At 42.3% G+C, this 19,757-nt stretch overlaps 1 protein-coding gene across 1 annotated transcript in view; it reads right to left on the reverse strand.

Moving 5' to 3' along the window:
* MYO3B (myosin IIIB) overlaps window positions 1–19,757 on the reverse strand; it is a 597,729-nt gene that overhangs the window by 123,238 nt on the left and 454,734 nt on the right. The window contains exons 30-31 of the mRNA XM_082260313.1: window positions 10,223–10,337; window positions 2,594–2,657 (exon numbers count right to left, since the gene is read on the reverse strand). Of these exons, the coding sequence (XP_082116439.1) occupies window positions 2,594–2,657; window positions 10,223–10,337 (179 nt within the window). The remainder of the gene's footprint in view (window positions 1–2,593; window positions 2,658–10,222; window positions 10,338–19,757) is intronic.

Raw genomic sequence — 19,757 nt, forward strand, 5'->3', positions numbered from 1 at the left:
CATGAAAAGGTTCTCTAAACGAGTTATTAACCTAATCATCGGAATCAACTAATTAACTCTAAACACCTGCAAAAGATTCCTGAGGCTTTTAAAAACTCCCAGCCTGGTTCATTACACAAAACCGCAATCATGGGTAAGACTGCCGACCTGACTGCTGTCCAGAAGGCCATCATTGACACCCTCAAGCAAGAGGGTAAGACACAGAAAGAAATTTCTGAACGAATAGGCTGTTCCCAGAGTGCTGTATCAAGGCACCTCAGTGGGAAGTCTGTGGGAAGGAAAAAGTGTGACAGAAAACGCTGCACAACGAGAAGAGGTGACCGGACCCTGAGGAAGATTGTGGAGAAGGACCGATTCCAGACCTTGGGGGACCTGCGGAAGCAGTGGACTGAGTCTGGAGGAAGACTGGGGAGAGGGAAATGCCAAAATGCCTGAAGTCCAGTGTCAAGTACCCACAGTCAGTGATGGTCTGGGGTGCCATGTCAGCTGCTGGTGTTGGTCCACTGTGTTTTATCAAGGGCAGGGTCAATGCAGCTAGCTATCAGGAGATTTTGGAGCACTTCATGCTTCCATCTGCTGAAAAGCTTTATGGAGATGAAGATTTCATTTTTCAGCACGACCTGGCACCTGCTCACAGTGCCAAAACCACTGGTAAATGGCTTACTGACCATGGTATTACTGTGCTCAATTGGCCTGCCAACTCTCCTGACCTGAACCCCATAGAGAATCTGTGGGATGTTGTGAAGAGAAAGTTGAGAGACGCAAGACCCAACACTCTGGATGAGCTCAAGGCCGCTATGGAAGCATCCTGGGCCTCCATAACACCTCAGCAGTGCCACAGGCTGTTTGCCTCCATGCCACGCCGCATTGAAGCAGTCATTTCTGCAAAAGGATTCCCCACCAAGTATTGAGTGCATAACTGAACATAATTATTTGAAGGTTGACTTTTTTTGTATTAAAAACACTTTTCTTTTATTGGTCGGATAAAATATGCTAATTTTTTGAGATAGGAATTTTGGGTTTTCATGAGCTGTATGCCAAAATCATCAATATTAAAACAATAAAAGGCTTGCACTACTTCAGTTGTGTGTAATGAATCTAAAATATATGAAAGTCTAATGTTTATCAGTACATTACAGAAAATAATGAACTTTATCACAATATGCTAATTTTTTGAGAGGGACCTGTATATATCTCAAATATAGAGATGAGTAAGGGATAGAAAGTTATGTAAGTGCTGAGTATTATAGGACAGATTCTGATGGCTGAACACTGGGCAACAGGGAGAACAGAGAGGCACCTCAGTGACAAGATCCACTTGGTGCCCCCTTTTTCCCCTTTCCTTAAACTCTGGAAGAAAAAAAAAGTTAGATAGTATACTGTATATATGCAGTATATGTACGTGTGTGTGTGTATTAGGTGGAACTGGCAAATAGAGACAAGATCATTAATAGATGGCCCTACAAAGCCCATGAATGTCCAGAGCACCAACAACAACAACATCAAATATATACTGACATACATTTTGGCATGAAAATAATCTAAATTAAAGTGCAGTCAGAAATTGACATTATTTTTTGTGTACTTTTTTAACAATAGCACTGGCCAGGACACCAGCCCCCCAAAAGAGAAATATTAGGGACATAGCTGTACAGGCTAAATCTCTACTCATGGCAATGAGTACAAGTGGAACATGTGGGATTATACAACCTGTGCACCCCAGCTTGGATAGAAAATCCCATTAATAGAAGCTCTGGGGACATAGACGATGACCCTTAATCTCTTTACCAATCCACTTTATCTGCTTCCATGCATATTATTGGCAAGTACTACAAAGTGAGGCCTTGTCAGTTCTTAAAGGGGTTAAACTGCATTGAACAAGTAACATATCAAAAAGTATTTTTTTAAACTAGCTCATTTAAAGCCGTATTTTTATGAACTGGAAGTCTCAGGGCACATCTTGCTCTGCCCCCCCTTTCCCCCATGCTTCATTTGTATCAGCAAAAAGCTATAGGAAGGTACTAATCTGCTTAACATTTCTAAGTATATCATCCAGCGGATTTTGTAATTTTTTTCTATCTTACATATGCTCTACAGAGTTACTGGCAAAAAACTGTACATTTTCTTCATTTCATCCTTTCAACATCAAATGGTAAGCAGCAAAAATTGGATCAAACTTCAAAGCCGGCGCTGTGCTCCAAGTCACAGAGAGACTCCTCCGTTTCACATATTGAATTCGAGCAGGATATCAAAGTGCTACCAAAGAACCTCAGGTCTTTACTAAAATAGAGGCTGTAACATCTGCAGCTAAGCGGAGAGCACAGACACACCACCTCGGGGAGCAGCGAGCGTTTTATTCTCCGCAGCGTATTTCCAGCCTTTTGATGCTCTCTTTTCACTGTACCTCCCTGTCTTTCTACAGAACTCCGGTTCTTAGCAAGCTAGGGCTTTTGTCTCAGAGACTTCAAAACATAACTAACGGTTTCATGTTCACATGGTTCAGCCAAAGAGCCATGAACACAGCACAGAACATTAGACGTAGGAATGTTAAGTAACAATGTAGAGTTACTTTAGAGACTTTGTGTAAAACTACCTGCCCTGACTGCTTGTCCCGGTGGTTAGGCTCTGTGAAATGGCTGGGGACACAGTTCTCTTGCCTGAAATTGCAACCAGAGAAAAAGATTAGAAAAAAATGAGTATTAAAATACAATTACACAGTTAAACGTACATACAGGTCAAACTTTACATAACAGAAAGAACTCAACTCTGAAAGTCCCTGCGGTTTCCGGTAACTTGGTCATTTTGGAACTCCCTGTTACTGAGCCTGCAATAATAAGGGCCAGGGAGTCCAAATTTCCTAATTCTAACTATCTGCCTTTTCTTCTGTATGTCCCGTACTACCTTATTCTATTATGTATTCACCTGAACACTAAAGAGACTCTAAACCCAAATACAAACATTTTTTATACAGTTCAGTATTTTGGAGCTTACCAGTCTCCATATAAGATAGTGGCATTTGTTTATTTTCCAATGAGAAAGGAAGATATAACTGGTCATATACCAGTAAAGTTTTCGTTTTCAGAACACTCATTTGATTTTCTAATGGTTAGTGGGGTCAAATCAACATTCATTTTTTACCATAGTGATGAGAAAATCCAAAGCAGTGGTTTTCTTTCAGAAAAATTGTACATATTGTATTGAACTTGTTTATTACATTTGAGATTTCGTTAAAATATGGATGGATGAAATTTTAAGGGCTTTCAAAGGAAATTCGTTTACTCAATGATGTTAAGAAGGAATGTTCTGAAGAACATTTTTTCTATGAACATTCGAAAGAAAATCTAACCTAGTGTGGCTAGCCTAACACTTTCAGCCCACAGGTCAAGACAAAGACTGCATATCTACTAAGATCAACAGAGATTTTGTTTTTTACTTACTGAGAATGTTCTTACCCTGAAAAAGGAAATTAATGCAGCTCCCACATCTAAAAATTGATAAACTGCAATATATTAAACTGTTGTTCTTAAGTTTAAATACCCTTCACGCCTCCATACCAGTCCTAAAAAGAGATGTAGATCTTAGAGGGCCAAGAATAAAAGAGTACCTCCCATGGGACTTTGTTGCAGTATTTAGAATACCAACAAATTATACATTTATAGAAGTAAAAAAAAAAAAAAATGTATACAACAAGTTAAAATTGTCTGGTCCAATTTCTGATCTAGTATTGGCAGAATCTCATTTATATACCATATGCATAGACTATTGATTGTGTAACCACCAACATCTCCCACCAAAAGATTTTGGTGGTTACACAATCAATAGACTATATATATGGTATTGTTGCTATATATATATATGAGAATATAAAAATATAATTTGATGGTATTCTAATTGCTGCAACAAAGTCCCATGGGAGATACTCTTTTGTTCTTGATAAATTAAGGGACGAAGTGGCTATTTAACCCATGCTACACTCACCACTGCTGTCTCAATCTTGACCCCCATGTTCCTTGCCCTGCTAACCCCCGCTCCCATACCATATCCTTCTGACCTCAAAGTACTATTCCCTCCTGAACCCCCCTAATACCATACCCTCCTGACCCCCCAGTACTGTGCCCTCCTGACCCCCCCCCTGTACTCTGCCCTCTGCCCTCTTGACCACCCAGTACTCTGTCCTCCTAAACCCCCAGTACCATGTTCTCTTGACCCCCCTGCCCCATGACCGTCTGACCCTTTAGTACCATGTCCTCCTGATTCCCTGTCCTCTGTCCTGCTGATCCTCTGTCCTCTGCCCTGTCAATCCCTATACACTGCTTTTCATACTGCTGACCTCTGTTTACTTCTCTTTATCCTATTGACCTCTGCATACTGCCCTAAATCCTATTGACCTCTGTGCACTGCCCTTCATCCTACTGACCTTTGCACACTGCCCTAAATCCTATTGTCCTCTGCACACTGCCATTCATCCTACTGACCTCCACACACTGCCCTACATCCTACTAACCTCTGCACACTGCCCTAAATTTTACTGACCTCTGTACACTGCTCTATATGCTGCTGACCTCTGTACACTGCCCTATATCCTACTGACCTCTGTACACTGCCCTATATCCTACTGACCTCTGCACACTTCCCTACATCCTACTGAACTCTGTACACTGCCCTACCTACTACTGACCTCTGTACACTGCCCTACATACTACCGACCTTTGTATACTGCCCTACATCCTACTGAACTTTGTACACTGCCCTACAAGCCTGATGGCTTCTGTACACTGCCCTACATACTACTGACCTCTGTACACTGTCCTACATAACTCCTGACCTCTGTACACTGCTCTACATACTACTGACCTCTGTTCATTGTCCTACAGAGTCCTGACCTTTGTACACTGCTCTACATACTACTGGCCTCTGTACTCAGCCCTACATACTACTGACCTCTGGACACTGATTTACATATCACTGACCTCTGGACACTGTCCTACCTACTACTGACCTCTGCACACTACCCTACATCCTATTGACCTCTGCACACTGCCCTTCATCCTACTGACCTCCGCACACTGCCCTACATCCTACTGACCTCTGCACACTACCCTACATCCTACTTCCCTTTGCACACTGCCCTAAATTTTACTGATCTCTGTACACTTCCCTACATCTTACTGACCTCTGTACACTGCCCTACCTACTACTTACCTCTGTACACTAAATGCAATCAGTAAATCCTACGAGCAACCAGGTAATAATTAATTATCACAAACACTCCACTATCTCACACAGTGTAAACAATTATATCAAAAAATGCTGCGCAATAAGTAGCGAACCAATTAGTGACTCAATGTGATCCAATAATCAATAGACATCAAATATATAGAGATCATAAATACATAAATAAATAAATAACTATATTGTGTAAACGCATGTAAAAAAAATCCAGTAGTGCAAAAGTGCTGAATGAGCTAGTGGAAATAAATAACAACCACTTAGGCCCCATGCACACGGGGCGTTAGAAAAAACGTACGTCAAAGTTAGTTCTGACGCCAGAAAAAGCAGCTGTAAAAACGTGCTTTCAGTAGCTTTTTCCGTTGGCGTTATTGCACGTTTTGCCACGTTGCTTTTAGCAGCGTTTTTTTTTCTTCCATTCAAAATCCATGGTTCCCTATGGGAGCCTATTGATTTGAATGGAGGTCGCACCGCAACACCGCAAGTCGGATCCGACTTGCGGGGCGACTTGCGCTGTGAGAATCTTGAGGGGGAACTCCACGCCAAAATGGGAAAAAAACGGTGTGGGGTCCCCCCCAGGGTTCCAAACCAGGCCCTTCGGGTCTGTTATGGAATTTGAGGGTAGCCCCATGCCGAAAAAACGGCATGGGGTCCCCCCCAAAATCCATACCAAACCCTTATCCGAGCATGCAGCCCGGCAGGCCAGGAAAGGGGAGGGGACGAGCGAGCGGCCCCACCCCCCCTGGACCACACCAGGCCACATGCCCTCAACATGGGGGGGTGTTGGTGCTTTGGGGCAGGGGGAGCTCTGCACCCCCCACCTCAAAGCACCTTGCCCCCATGTTGATGAGGACAAGGGCCTCATCCCCACAACCCTGGCCGGTGGTTGTGGGGGTCTGCGGGCAGGGGGCTCATCGGAATCTGGAAGCCCCCTTTAACAAGGGGGCACCCCAGATCCCGGACCCCCTCCCTATGTGAATGGGTATGGGGTACACTGTACCCCTACCCATTCACCCCATAAAAGGCAGTGTATGGAAATAACGACAAGAGACGTTTTGGAAAGTTTATTAAAAATCTTCATCCGACTCTTCTTGTCTTCTCCACTCCGGGGTCTTCTCCGGGGTCTTCTGCTCTTTTGCTGTCCGCCCTTCTTGTCTTCTCCTCTCCGGGGTCTTCTGCTCTTTTGCTGTCCCCCTCTTCTTGTGTTCTTCTCTCCGGGGTCTTCTGCTGTCCCCTCTTCTGCTGTCCTCTCTTCTTTTCTTCTCCTCTCCGGTCTTCTGCTCTTTTGCTGTCGGCTGTCGGCTGTCTTCTTCCTCCGGTCCTCCGACGACGACGTCTCCGCTGATTATGCCTATCTCCGGTCTCTTCAGCTTATTATATAGCCATTAGGGGCGTGGCCCCGATGACGTCATCTGGAGGCCCCGCCCCCTCATGTCACATATGACGTCATCTGTGACATGAGGGGGCGGGGTCTCCAGATGACGTCATCGGGGCCACGCCCCTAATGGCTATATAATAAGCTGAAGAGACCGGAGATAGGCATAATCAGCGGAGACGTCGTCGGAGGAGGACCGGAGGAAGAAGACAGCCGACAGCAAAAGAGCAGAAGACCGGAGAGGAGAAGAAAAGAAGAGAGGACAGCAGAAGAGGGGACAGCAGAAGACCCCGGAGAGAAGAACACAAGAAGAGGGGGACAGCAAAAGAGCAGAAGACCCCGGAGAGGAGAAGACAAGAAGGGCGGACAGCAAAAGAGCAGAAGACCCTGGAGAGGAGAAGACAAGAAGAGTCGGATGAAGATTTTTAATAAACTTTCCAAAACGTCTCTTGTCGTTATTTCCATACACTGCCTTTTATGGGGTGAATGGGTAGGGGTACAGTGTACCCCATACCCATTCACATAGGGAGGGGGTCCGGGATCTGGGGTGCCCCCTTGTTAAAGGGGGCTTCCAGATTCCGATGAGCCCCCTGCCCGCAGACCCCCACAACCACCGGCCAGGGTTGTGGGGATGAGGCCCTTGTCCTCATCAACATGGGGGCAAGGTGCTTTGAGGTGGGGGGTGCAGAGCTCCCCTGCCCCAAAGCACCAACACCCCCCCCATGTTGAGGGCATGTGGCCTGGTGTGGTCCAGGGGGGGTGGGGCCGCTCGCTCGTCCCCTCCCCTTTCCTGGCCTGCCGGGCTGCATGCTCGGTTAAGGGTCTGGTATGGATTTTGGGGGGGACCCCACGCCGTTTTTTCGGCATGGGGCTACCCTCAAATTCCATAACAGACCCGAAGGGCCTGGTTTGGAACCCTGGGGGGGACCCCACGCCGTTTTTTTCCCATTTTGGCGTGGCGTTCCCCCTCAAGATTCCCACAGCGCAAGTCACCCCGCAAGTCGGATCCGACTTGCGGTGTTGCGGGGCGACCTCCATTCAAATCAATAGGATCCCATAGGGAACCATTGATTTTGAATGGAAGAAAAAAAAACGTATAACGTGGCTTAACGCACGTTAAGCAACGTTATAGCAAAGTTATTCAGCTTTTAGCAGCGTCAGGCGTTTTTAACGCTGTAACGCTGGTCCTCAGAACGCGCAGGTGGTGGGTTCTTGTTGCAGCCTAAAAACGCCTAAGCCACTTACAGCTCAAAAACGTCTGAGTGTGCATGAGGCCATAGAATAACATGGAGGGGCGTTTTTAGGCTGCAAAAAGAAAACGCCTGACGCTGCTTACAGCGGCGTTAAAAACGTCCCGTGTGCATGGGGCCTTAAAATAAAACTTCTAAAGTGCCACTGGTGCCAAATATGTGATAAAGTAAAAAAAAAGCACAAATAAATAATTAGTACACATGTGCAAAAGTCCATTTGTGCAAAATTAATCCTGTTGAGCCAGTGCAAGTACAAATGCAGCCTCTTCAAAAGGTGGCAATAGTGCTGAATATGTGCAGATAATAGAGCCACATAAAGTGACAAGTGCTCCAAGGTGACAATGACTACTTCTCACAGCAAACTGTGCACCCCCTTGTGAGTGGGCGCTCACCTTATGAAGTGTGACTTAGCATTTAAGCTATAGTCAGAAAGTGCTTAGTGGAGTCTGTCCAATCCTCTCAGAAATGGATCCTTCACAGGAAATAGCTCCTTCCAATACCCAGCACACGTATCACATATGCAAAGGAAAAAAACTGAATAGTGCTGAAATCCTTTTAATTTAAAATTTATTGAAAAAATGAATCAAAAACACTCACATTTATAAGGTGCTACAGTGCACCAATCTATCATCAGCATCCGAATAGGATAGGTATCGTGGTGAGAACTGCAGCCCGATCCAGCGGTAGCAGCCGACAACCTCACTGACTTGGTCAGTGCAGCATTCCCTTCGTCCTTGCTCTTCCCCTATGCGTTACGACACAGGGACCTCGTGTCTTCATCAGGGGGATATGACATGATAGGTCCCTGTATCATCATGCATAGGGGAAGGGCAAGGATGGACGGAACGCAGTTTGCTGTGAGAAGTAGTCACTATCACCTTGGAGCGCTCGTCACTTTATGTGGCTCTATTATCTGCACATATTCAGCACTATTGGCACCTTTTGAAGAGGCTAAATTTGTACTTGCACTGACTCAAATTTTAGGATTCATTTTGCACAAATGGGCTTTTGCACATGTGTACTAATTATTTATTTGTGATTTTTTACTTTATCACATATTTGGCACCAGTGGCACTTTAGAAGTTTTATTTTAATTGGTTGTTATTTATTTCCACTAGCTCATTCAGCATTTTTTGCACTACTGTTTTTTTTTTTACATGCGTTTAAAACAATATATTTATTTATTTATGTATTTATGATCACTATATATTTGATGTCTATTGATTATTGGATCACATTGAGTCACTAATTGGTTTGCTACTTATTGCGCAGCATTTTTTGTTATGACCTCTGTACACTGCCCTACATACTACTGACCTCTGCACACTGCCCTACATCCTACTGACCTTTGTACACTGCCCTACATACGACTGACCTCTGTACACTGTCCTAGATACCTCCTGACCTATGAACACTGCTCTACATACTACTAACCTCGGTACACTGTCCTACATACCTCCTGACCTATGAACACTGCTCTACATACTACTAACCTCGGTACACTGTCCTACATACCTCCTGACCTATGTACACTGCCCTACATACTACTGACCTGTGGACACTGCCCTACCTATTACTGACCTCTGCACACTGTCTTACCTACTACTGACCCCTGGACACTGCCCTACTTGTTATTAATCCCCGGACACTGCCCTACATACTACTTACACTGGCCAGAAATCAGAGCAGATAGCCAGGTCATGAAACTAGTCGAGCAAATCAGCCTCCAGTACCAGATTTTCTACTTTCATAGTGGACTCTGGCATCAGCCTTGTGGGGGTTACCAATTATTCTCCAAACATGAATACAATTTTGAATGAAGCAAAATTTTAAGGTGGGATAAGTCTATATTTTTACAGTGACGTTAGTTTTATTGGATTTTTCTTCTTTTCTTCATGCCGTCTTTACGTTTTAATTTCTTTAAAAAATAGGTGATCTTTGATCTCCTCCATGTTGTCCAGGTAAATCTCCATCTCTCAAAGGTTGCCTACCCCTGCTTTAAAGGGTCCCTTTCAGACTTCTATTTCCTTGCATAGCTCAGGCTCCCATCCAGTGCTGAAGTTAGGGACTCCAGAAAGCAGTTCCAGTCTTTGGGTGGATGTCCAACTGTGCCCGCTACTGCAGATGTCTCCTCTGCCACCAGTACAATGCTCACATATTTATTCTTTACTTATAAAACTTGTATATTATCCTACTACTAAATACTGTCATGTGAAATCTGTCTGTCTACTAGAGGTTGCTATTTATTTCACAGCCTTTTAAAAATGCAATAAATAAAAAAAAAGGAAAAAAAATTGATTTTACATAAAAAATAGAAAAAAAATGAAATACATTTAGTTACCAATTATCACATATTAACTAGACTTACCACTGTGTATAGTAATTACTAGTGCTTGCACTGTCTGATACATTATTTGAGAGAAGTAAAGTATTGCTATTTTTCAGGACAATGTAATTCTTCCTCGCAATATATCCCTTGAAAGCTATGAAGCAAGAAAAAAGTAAGAATTAATGTTACGGCGTTAGAAACTCTTTACTCATAAATATAGTTGGCAAGTACACTATGAAAAAGAGTATTAAGACACAACTGAATGCAGCTGTGTATTTATGAATATATTCCTAAAGTGATTTCAAAGGCTACATTTTTTTTTTTCAAACAGAAAACTCCCACTACTGCCTCTCTGTCCCCCTGTGAATGCAGGGAGAGGGGTGAGAGCCACTATAGACATGCACAGCGCTGAATCGAATGAGGACTCAGGTCAGTATAAGGAGGTGGGGGTGGGCAGCATTACAAATATCAGGACATTTTTTTTACCTTAAAGTGATAGTAAAGTCTCAGATTTTTTCATTTAAAATAGCAAACACATTATTCTTATCTGCTCTGTGCAGTAGTTTTGCACAGAGCAGCCCAGATCCTCCTCTTCTTTTCTGGCCCCTTCCTCCTGCCGGGTGCCCCCCACAGCAAGCAGCTGTGAAAGTACTACAATAGTGCAAAAAATGACATCCTATGACATAACGCTAATACCATCCACTCTAATTATATTACCCATATAAGTGAGTCAAAATTAAATATAATAATATTGCGTTTATGGATTAACAATGTGTAAATTACCACAATTATTAAAGTGCATAAAAATAAGTGCAATTATATAAAGGATTAAACCATAATTAAAATAAGGTGCAAATGCCAGATTGTCAGCCCATAATAAACATCCAATAATACGTTATTATCTCTTTAGAGTCCCATCAGTGCACAGGTGATTCACAGACAAAATAGAAGGTGCTTGTGATCCCTCCACCAAATAAAGATGGCCTCTCACCTCCCACATTGACCCGTGTTTTACCACAAGGTCATATGCTTCAAAGGTCAAAGGCTACGTGTTGCAGCAACCGCTCTGTTTCCTCTCACACACCAATCAGAGCGTTTTCTACTGTGAGGACATCGGTAAGTTTTACCAGTCTCACCAGAGCCAACTACAGTGTCCCAGATCACTAGCCACACCATTTAAGTGTCACTAAATCAGTGAAGCTAACCACAGTGTCACTGATCGCTAGCTACACCAATTCCAGTGTCCTCAGTGCAGCCAGCAACAGCATCCCTGATTGCTAGCCACACCAGTCACAGTGTCACCAGACTAGAGTGAGCCAGCAAAAGTGTTCCTAATCACTGCTACACCATTTCCAGGGTTGCCAGATCATTGCAGTCAACAACAATATTCCTGATCTCCGCCACACCAGTCACAGTATCACCAGGCCAGTATAAGTCAGCGACATTGTTCTGATGATATAAAATTAGGTCTTCACTAGATTATCACTTTCCAGCCTGCTTGCAAATGGGGCTGATATATGTAAATCCCTTATGACATAAAAAGAAAAACTGTGACGCACACACAGGATTTCACATTATATGCTTTGATTGCAACACTAGGGGGTTTATTTCCTAAAGGCAAAAAGACTGTGCACTTTGCAAGTGCAATTGCACTCTGAGGTGAATGAGGTGAAGCTTCATTTTGCAAAGAATACCCACCCGCTTGCACATGATTAGATGATGGAAGTCAGCAGAGCTTCCCCTCATTTACTAAGCTCTGGAGCAACTGCACAGTGCACAGTCTATTTGTCTTTAGTAAATCAACCCCTTGGTATCTTGTTTTGAATACAGGAATTGTATTTTTGTTTTGATTGCAACATTTTATGTTTCATTTTTGTAATTTTTAGTTTATGTTGTGGTGCTGCAGTGTCCTGATCATGGGCTGCCAACAGGAAGGCAAGGTAACACCTTGACAGCTCTGTGTGAGACACAGTCGATAAGCCAGGTTATGACAGTGCTGTATGCCAATCAGGGAGCTTGCCAATAGCTGGAGCTGACCTCATCAGTGTGTAACTGCTCCTTTACCATTCAATCAAAGCCAGGGACGGTTCTTGACCAAGCTGTATCCCCTTAACTGCAGGAGAAAAAAGTGAAGTCAGACCCCAGCAGCATCCATAAAAGAAGACTTGCTGGACAGAATTACAAATCTTTTGGCCGGAGCATCCAGGACCACCCGGGCACGGACAGCTGGGATCCCCGCTGGATACTTACCTACAAGCCTTATTGACCCACTTATCGTAAGATATTGGGGGCCAACACCATCTGGTGAGTTTGCATTGCCTACTCTATTAACACAGGAGCACGGAGGGTGACACCACCACTGCACAAAGTGTTATTTTGAAGCACCTTCATTGAAGCTAGCACATTCAGCTGAGATAATTACCACATTTTATTTGGACTACATGGACACTATTTTTGCACTTAACAACCTTAGAACTGTTCACCTTGCATTTGTTTGCACATTTTTGCACAAAAACCTTTTTTTTTTGCACTTTTTACTTGCATTATTTTGCACATATAATATTGGAATTTATCATCTGTGTTATATTTATATATTTTTATGCTATATATATATATATATGTATATATATATTCTTGCACTGACTGCAAAGTCACACCAAGTATAGCATCTGCACTTTAATCTGGTTTATAGGCACAGACAAGTGCACAGCAATTAACACAGGCATTAGGAAACAACAGATTGTTTCATTATATCATTTATTTTATATAAAAGGACATGCGCTGTGGGTAATATTCCATATATTACCAACATTCCACATTATACCCTAGGGTCGTCCACAGCAGCATTCCTTTAGCCGATTTTAACTACGCACAGTGATCACACTAATACATTTGGTACCATTTTTTGCACTTTATATTATATAACATATTTTTTTTTTTTTTTAGCACAGTACATTCACCACTTAGGGATATGCGCAGTGAGCAATAACACGTATTACAAATATATTGGTATCTTCACCCTAAGGGGTTATCCACAGCAGCAATCCCATTTTTTTATTAGTAATTTATATTAGTATTGGCGCGAGTGTTTTTCCCTACACATAAATGTCCTGATCATTGCCACACCAGTGCCATCGTCACCAGAGTGAGTGAAGCCAGCAACACTGTCCTGATCTCTAATCACACCAGTGCCAGTCTCATTAGAGCCAGTAAAGTCAGCAACAGTGTTCTGATAGCTGCCATACCAGTACAGTGTCACTACAGCCAGGGTATACAGCAAGAGTAACCCAATTACCAGGCAGAACCAGTGTTTTAAAGGCCAACCAGCGTATCAGGTACCAGTTCAGCCGCTGCCAAAAATGTCTAGAAAAGGTACACAAGTGAGGAGGCCTTTTAATTCTGAGTATGACTAATCAGAGAAGCAGGGAGACCTCACAATCATATTCTAAATTCAGATTATGAATCAGTACATAACCAGTAATCCCAATTACTTTTTGCCTGACCAATTAAATGGAAGCTTATTGCTTAAAATCTTTTTTGGCCTTACCCTAAACATGGGAAGGAAACACAAAAAAAATGAATCAAGCTCCTATTGGGCCACACACTCAATTCGCTTTAAGCCATTATATTCCTCAGCTTTGTTCAGGACACGCTATAATGATAAGATTCTGGGATTTTAAGAACATTTACTTGTGCCCTCCCAGAAGTCATATGAAAGGCTCCACAAAATGAGGCTACTTATCAATTTTTTTTCCTATAAATTGTCAGAAATGTATACTCCTCACAAAAATATCTGCATTGATGCTTTCCTCATACATTTCACAGGCAGACTGAGAATCAAACAGTATATCCCAAGTAAATGTGCCAGATATGGGGTGAAGTTATATAAACTTTGTGAGAGGGCCACAGGGTACACATTTGACTTTCACGTTTACAAAGAGAGAGAACCCCCTGGATACCCATCTTATATGAGCAAACAGATAGTCTGGGACCTTATGTCCCCCTTGTTCCATCAGGGATTCCACCTCTATATGAACAATATTTATTCCATTGTTCCACTTTTCATGCACCTTTTTCTGCAGCAAAATGTAGCTTTTGGTACAATGCAACCTAATCGCAAGGGTTTTCCACAAAGACTGGTCAACACAAAGCTGAAAACTGGGGGGCATAGAGGGTCAGAAATGTTGTGCAATCAGCAACTTTTTGTAATATAATTAAAGGATAAATGGAATGCACCGTATATGTCTGATCCAAAAAGCTCTTTGCATACATGAATATTCACTCTACATGAGAGGTGTAGATTTAAAAAAAACAGATGATGAAGCCCTACCTGGCAATCCAAAGATCTGTTTACTGGTATAAAAAAGTGTCTATCTACCTATTTCAATTAGCCATGTACAATTCATATATCATCCACATGTCCACAGGAAGATCTGGCTCCTTCCTAAACAGCCCTAAGTTACCAGGAAGACCCTGCAACGGAAAATCTTAAATTAGATGCAGTCAGCAGACTGTATGAGAGACACTTTCCTCATATTTTCCCTCCTGACAAAACAGGTTAAGGACCCCCCCCCCCCCCAACCCAAAAAAAATGCAATGTATGCACTATAGATTGAATAGGGTGTGACACACATTACTTTTATCCTCACTGTCCCTCACAACCTGGCCTCTGCATAAAAGACTGCTTCCATCGCTGCCATACCTCAGATGTTTCTCATGTGCCTGACTAGCTTCCATTTGTCTGTATCTGATGCCCTGTGTACCGACCCTTTGCCTGTTTTCTCAACCACTTTTCTGTCTGCTGTCTGGACACTGACCCCCACTTTGTTTGCTGTCTGAACTTACCTTGGCCTGTTTATCAACTAAGTTTCTGCCTGCTGCCTAGGCTGATCCTTTTCCTGCATACTGACCACTTCTCTTCAGTAGGACAGTCATTGCTGGTTTGAGGCATACAGGCCTCAAATGTGGATATGGATCTCCAGTTCCCAGAGTCTGTGTGTTTTGCGGAGACATGAACTTAAATCAGAAACAAGACCACTCCATGGATCCCCCATTCATACACCTTCCAAAGAGTAGTGTTACCTTAAATGCCAGGGCCCATAGTCAGTGGGTAAGAGGTTTTCTCCCAGTCCTCTCCAAAAGCCTCTGTCCTGGCTAGGTCTGTCACAAGGACTTTTTTATTATTCCACTGTGCAGAGTAATGCAATAAAATTGCAGAAAAAAATGTGGCAGGTTTGGCAATTTTTGAAAACAACGGGCAGATGTTTCATCTAAAGTTATTACTGTGGGGACATCTTCCCATTTATAGCAAGCTTAAAGACAGGTCAGTAAGTGCCATCTGTTAAATATGACCCTGCTTCATAAAACCAGTGAAGGTTACTGTATTAGATATAGGGGAAACCTGTTTAGATTCCGAAGGGCTCTGGTTTTCAGTTAAGTCTCTAAATTGAAATAATCTTATACAGTATAATCATGCTACAACTCTCATATGATTAGCTAAATTTCCCTTTGCATTTAGCAGACCAGAGGGTGATGAAGGCTGTAATTCAAAAAAACCCAATCTCCCAAAAAATAGTCTACAGTTGATGTCGATAATTAAAATAAGGTCAGAACGATTCCCTCTGCTGTAATAAAGAAGTGAACACCTGAAACTGCAGCGTACAGTATAAATTGCCAGGCACTTCTAACTTGGCACTTCCACATTTACTGTAGCTCATTCAGTGTGAAATTAACAGCCAGTGTTGGTAGCACTCTATGAATGATCCATTAGCGATTACAATATGGGAATTATCTACAAGCAGATGCTCATCATATATATTTTATGTACTTCGTTAATAATCATTCCAGCGCCCAGTCAAAAACTCATTATTGCAGGAAGACTTGACACAGCATATCAAGTTCTGATTGATTATTGGTTTCTCTGTATTATATATGTACAATATAGTACTTTCTGTGGAGTAAATTCTAAATAAAGCTCTTTAGCTTTAAATTAAATAAAATATTTTTTATGAATTTAGGTAATTTACTGGTAAGTAAAAATGATTTGCAATGTATAAAGACAGCAGAGTTCTAGATTATTTAAAAGAGCAAATAATGAAAAATCCTTTATGGGCAACTCAGGGCACCCATAAAAAAAATAAATAAACAGTGGGGTTTTAGTGGTAATTGGGAAGCATTGCAGTACTGCTCATGTCAAAAGCTTGAGGGAATATTTCTGCTGGAGGGCTAAAGGTGCTTCTGACCCAGTTTCTAATTTCTGCTGTCCCAGAAAGGCTGTTGGCTGAGACATCAGTCACAGAAGTAATCTTCCAGGCTCCTTATGAGTAAGTCGTTTTGGAGGCAGAAGCAGGGCAGTGTGAGTCCCAATAGCCACTGAAATGAACCTGCCATAAATCGACACCATCAGTGTTATCATGGCACTTCCCCGAAAATCTTTGCACTAAAAGCATGTGGGCATTTTCAGAATGTGGACACTTTTTAATTATCAAGATTTGGATGAATCTAAAGGAAGAACATAAAACCTCTTTAAATAAGCCTTACATTTATTATATTTAAGAGATGACCTAGCAGGTGTGTAGGTGGGCCTTCTCTGGTCCATACAATAACACCAATGCAGCATACACTGTCAAGAGAGACACTTGCCTGATATTTTTCCTCCTATCAAAACAGGTAAAGGACCCCCCGAGCCAAAAAAAAAAATGCAATGTATGCACCAAAGATTGAATAGGGTTTGACACACATTACTTTTATCCTCACTGTCCCTCACAACCTGGCCTCTGCATAAAGGACTTCTTCCATCGCTGCCATACCTCAGTACGATTTTAGTGAAGGTATTGTGAAGGTGTTTCTCATGTGCCTGACTAGCTTCCATTTGTCTGCATCTGATGTCCTGTGTACCAACCCTTTGCCTGTTTTCTCAACCTCTTTTCTGTCTGCTGTCTGGACACTGACCCCGCCTTTGTTTGCTGTCTGAACTTACCTCCGCCTGTTTATCAACTAAGTTTCCGCCTGCTGCCTAGGCTGATCCTTTGCCTGCATACTGACCACTTCTCTTCAGTAGGACAGTCATTGCTGGTTTGAGGCATACAGACCTCAAATGTGGATATGGAACCTCCATTTCCCAGAGTCTTTGTGTTTTGGGGAAACATTAACTTGAATCAGAAACAAGACCACTCCATGGATCCCCCAGGCATACACCTTCCAAAGAGTAGTATTCTCTTAATTGCCAGGGCCCATAGTCAGTGGGTAAGAGGTTTTCTTCCAGTCCTCTCCAAAAGCCTCTGTCCTGGCTAGGTCTGTCACGAAGACTTTTTTACTATTCCACTGTGCAGAGTATTGCAATAAAATTGCAGAAAAAATTGTGGCAGGTTTGGCAATTTTTGAAAACAATGGGCAGATGTTTCATCTACAGTTATTACTGTGGGGAAATCTTCCTATTTATAGCAAGCTTAAAGATATCCTCACTGTCCCTCACAACCTGGCCTCTGCATTAAGGACTACTTTCATCGCTGCCATACCTCAATACGATTTTATTGAAGGCATTATGAAGGTGTTTCTCATGTGCCTGACTAGCTTCCATTTGTCTGTATTTGATGTCCTGTGTACCGACCCTTTGCCTGTTTTCTCAACCACTTTTCTGTCTGCTGTCTGGACACTGACCCCATCTTTGTTTGCCTTCTGAACTTCAAGGGTTTTAAAGCTATACCCTTTATATATTATCACTGACCATTCACCATCATTAATGCAAGTTACTGCCTGGTTGCGGTGATGGAAGGCATAAAAAACACTGCTATGTTGGAGCTCTACATGTCTACAGAATTTAGAACACTAGAGGGGAGCTCAATTGTGGTGAGTTTATAGCATCATAAACTGCATTTGCAGAATGTGGACACTTTTTAGCCCCCTTCTCATTTAAGTGGACAGTGTGTCCAGAATATAAAATTACTTGCAACATGGGGCATTTTTTGGTACGTAGTTGGTATGTAGTTACGTGCAGTAAAATTGCACTGCCAAAAAGAGCTACTAGGACATTTCAGGTATTACACCATATTAAATGTAAAAAGAACAATTTTTTTATTATTCAAAAAATTAAAAATATAGGATTCAAATATGAATGTCAGACATCCATGTATTTTTCAAAACAAAGTACAGTTACAGATCATGCTAGTATATTATCTGAGCTCCTGGCTGATCACAAAGCGGATATCACTTAAAATTCTTCACCTCTGACATGTTTCACCGGACAAAAGCCCACTTCCTCAGGGAGAACTTGCAAAAATCTCTGCTTACATGTAACTTGTTCCCAAAAAATTGAGAAAAAACTCTGGCGCTTGATTCTCTGGATGGATGCTGGGGGACCTCTTGCTTTTTGACGATGCCAGGGAGAGTTTAATAGATAGGTATGGAGTATTTGGAGCATCATTATTAATGGGTTTACTCCAGCTCTTTTTCATCTGACATATACAGTCTTTATATATTGATTGGTAAACTCCTTCTGTCTCTTCTACATGGCGGCTGCGATCCTTCAATTTTTGAGAACAGGTTACATGTAATGCTAACCAACAGCAAAGGAGGGGAGAAAGAAAAAGAAACTGGACTATTGTGGTTCAGAGAAATCCACATCAAATTTACCTTTAATTAAAATATAAAATATTTTTTTGATATTAGTCTTAAAATATACCATGTAAGAGCAATGGCACAAGGCAACACTTGCCACAAAATAATCAAAATAGGATATCTGGAAGAAGATATACAAACACATAAATAGACAAGCATGCATTCAAGCCATAATTGCGGAAGGACGATGCTCCGAATCATCCTGACATGTTGGGTTGATTCAGAATAAAAAAAAAAATGTATATTTTAATTAACCACCTCAATACTGGGCACTTAAACCCCCTTCCTTCCCAGACCAATTTTCATCTTTTAGCGCTGTTGCATTTTGAATGACAATTGCGCGGTCATGCAACATTGTACCTAAACCAAATTTGTGTCATTTTTTCCCCACAAATAGAGCTTTCTTTTGGTGGTATTTGATCACTGTCAGGTTTTTTCTTTTTTGGTGCACAAATAAAAAAAGACAGAAAAGTTTGAAAAAAAAAAAAGTTTTTTTGTTTAGGTTATAAAATTTTGTGAATAGATACGTTTTTTCCTGCACTGATGATGCCGCACTGACAGGCACTGATGAGGAGACACTGATTGGGTGGCACTGATGAGGTGGCACTGATGGGGTGGCACTGATATGCAGCACTGATGGGCACTGATAGGTAGCAATGATATGCAGCACTTATGGACACTGATATGTGGCACTGATAGATAGCACTGATATGTAGCATTGGTGGGCACTGATAGGCAGCGCTGATGGGCACTGATAGGCAGCACTGATAGGCACTGGTGGGCACTGATAGGTGGCACTGATCGGCACTGATGGGCGGCACTGATTGGCACTGATGGGGGGCACTGATTGGCACTGATGGGGGGCACTGATGGGCACTGATGGGGGGCACTGGTGGGCAATAATGGGCACTGGTGGGCAGTACTGGTGGATGGCAATAACGGGCACTGGTGGGCAGCA

This window comes from Pelophylax lessonae, assembly GCF_965119305.1.
Source record: "Pelophylax lessonae genome assembly, chromosome: 6".
Taxonomy (NCBI): Eukaryota; Metazoa; Chordata; class Amphibia; order Anura; family Ranidae; genus Pelophylax; species Pelophylax lessonae.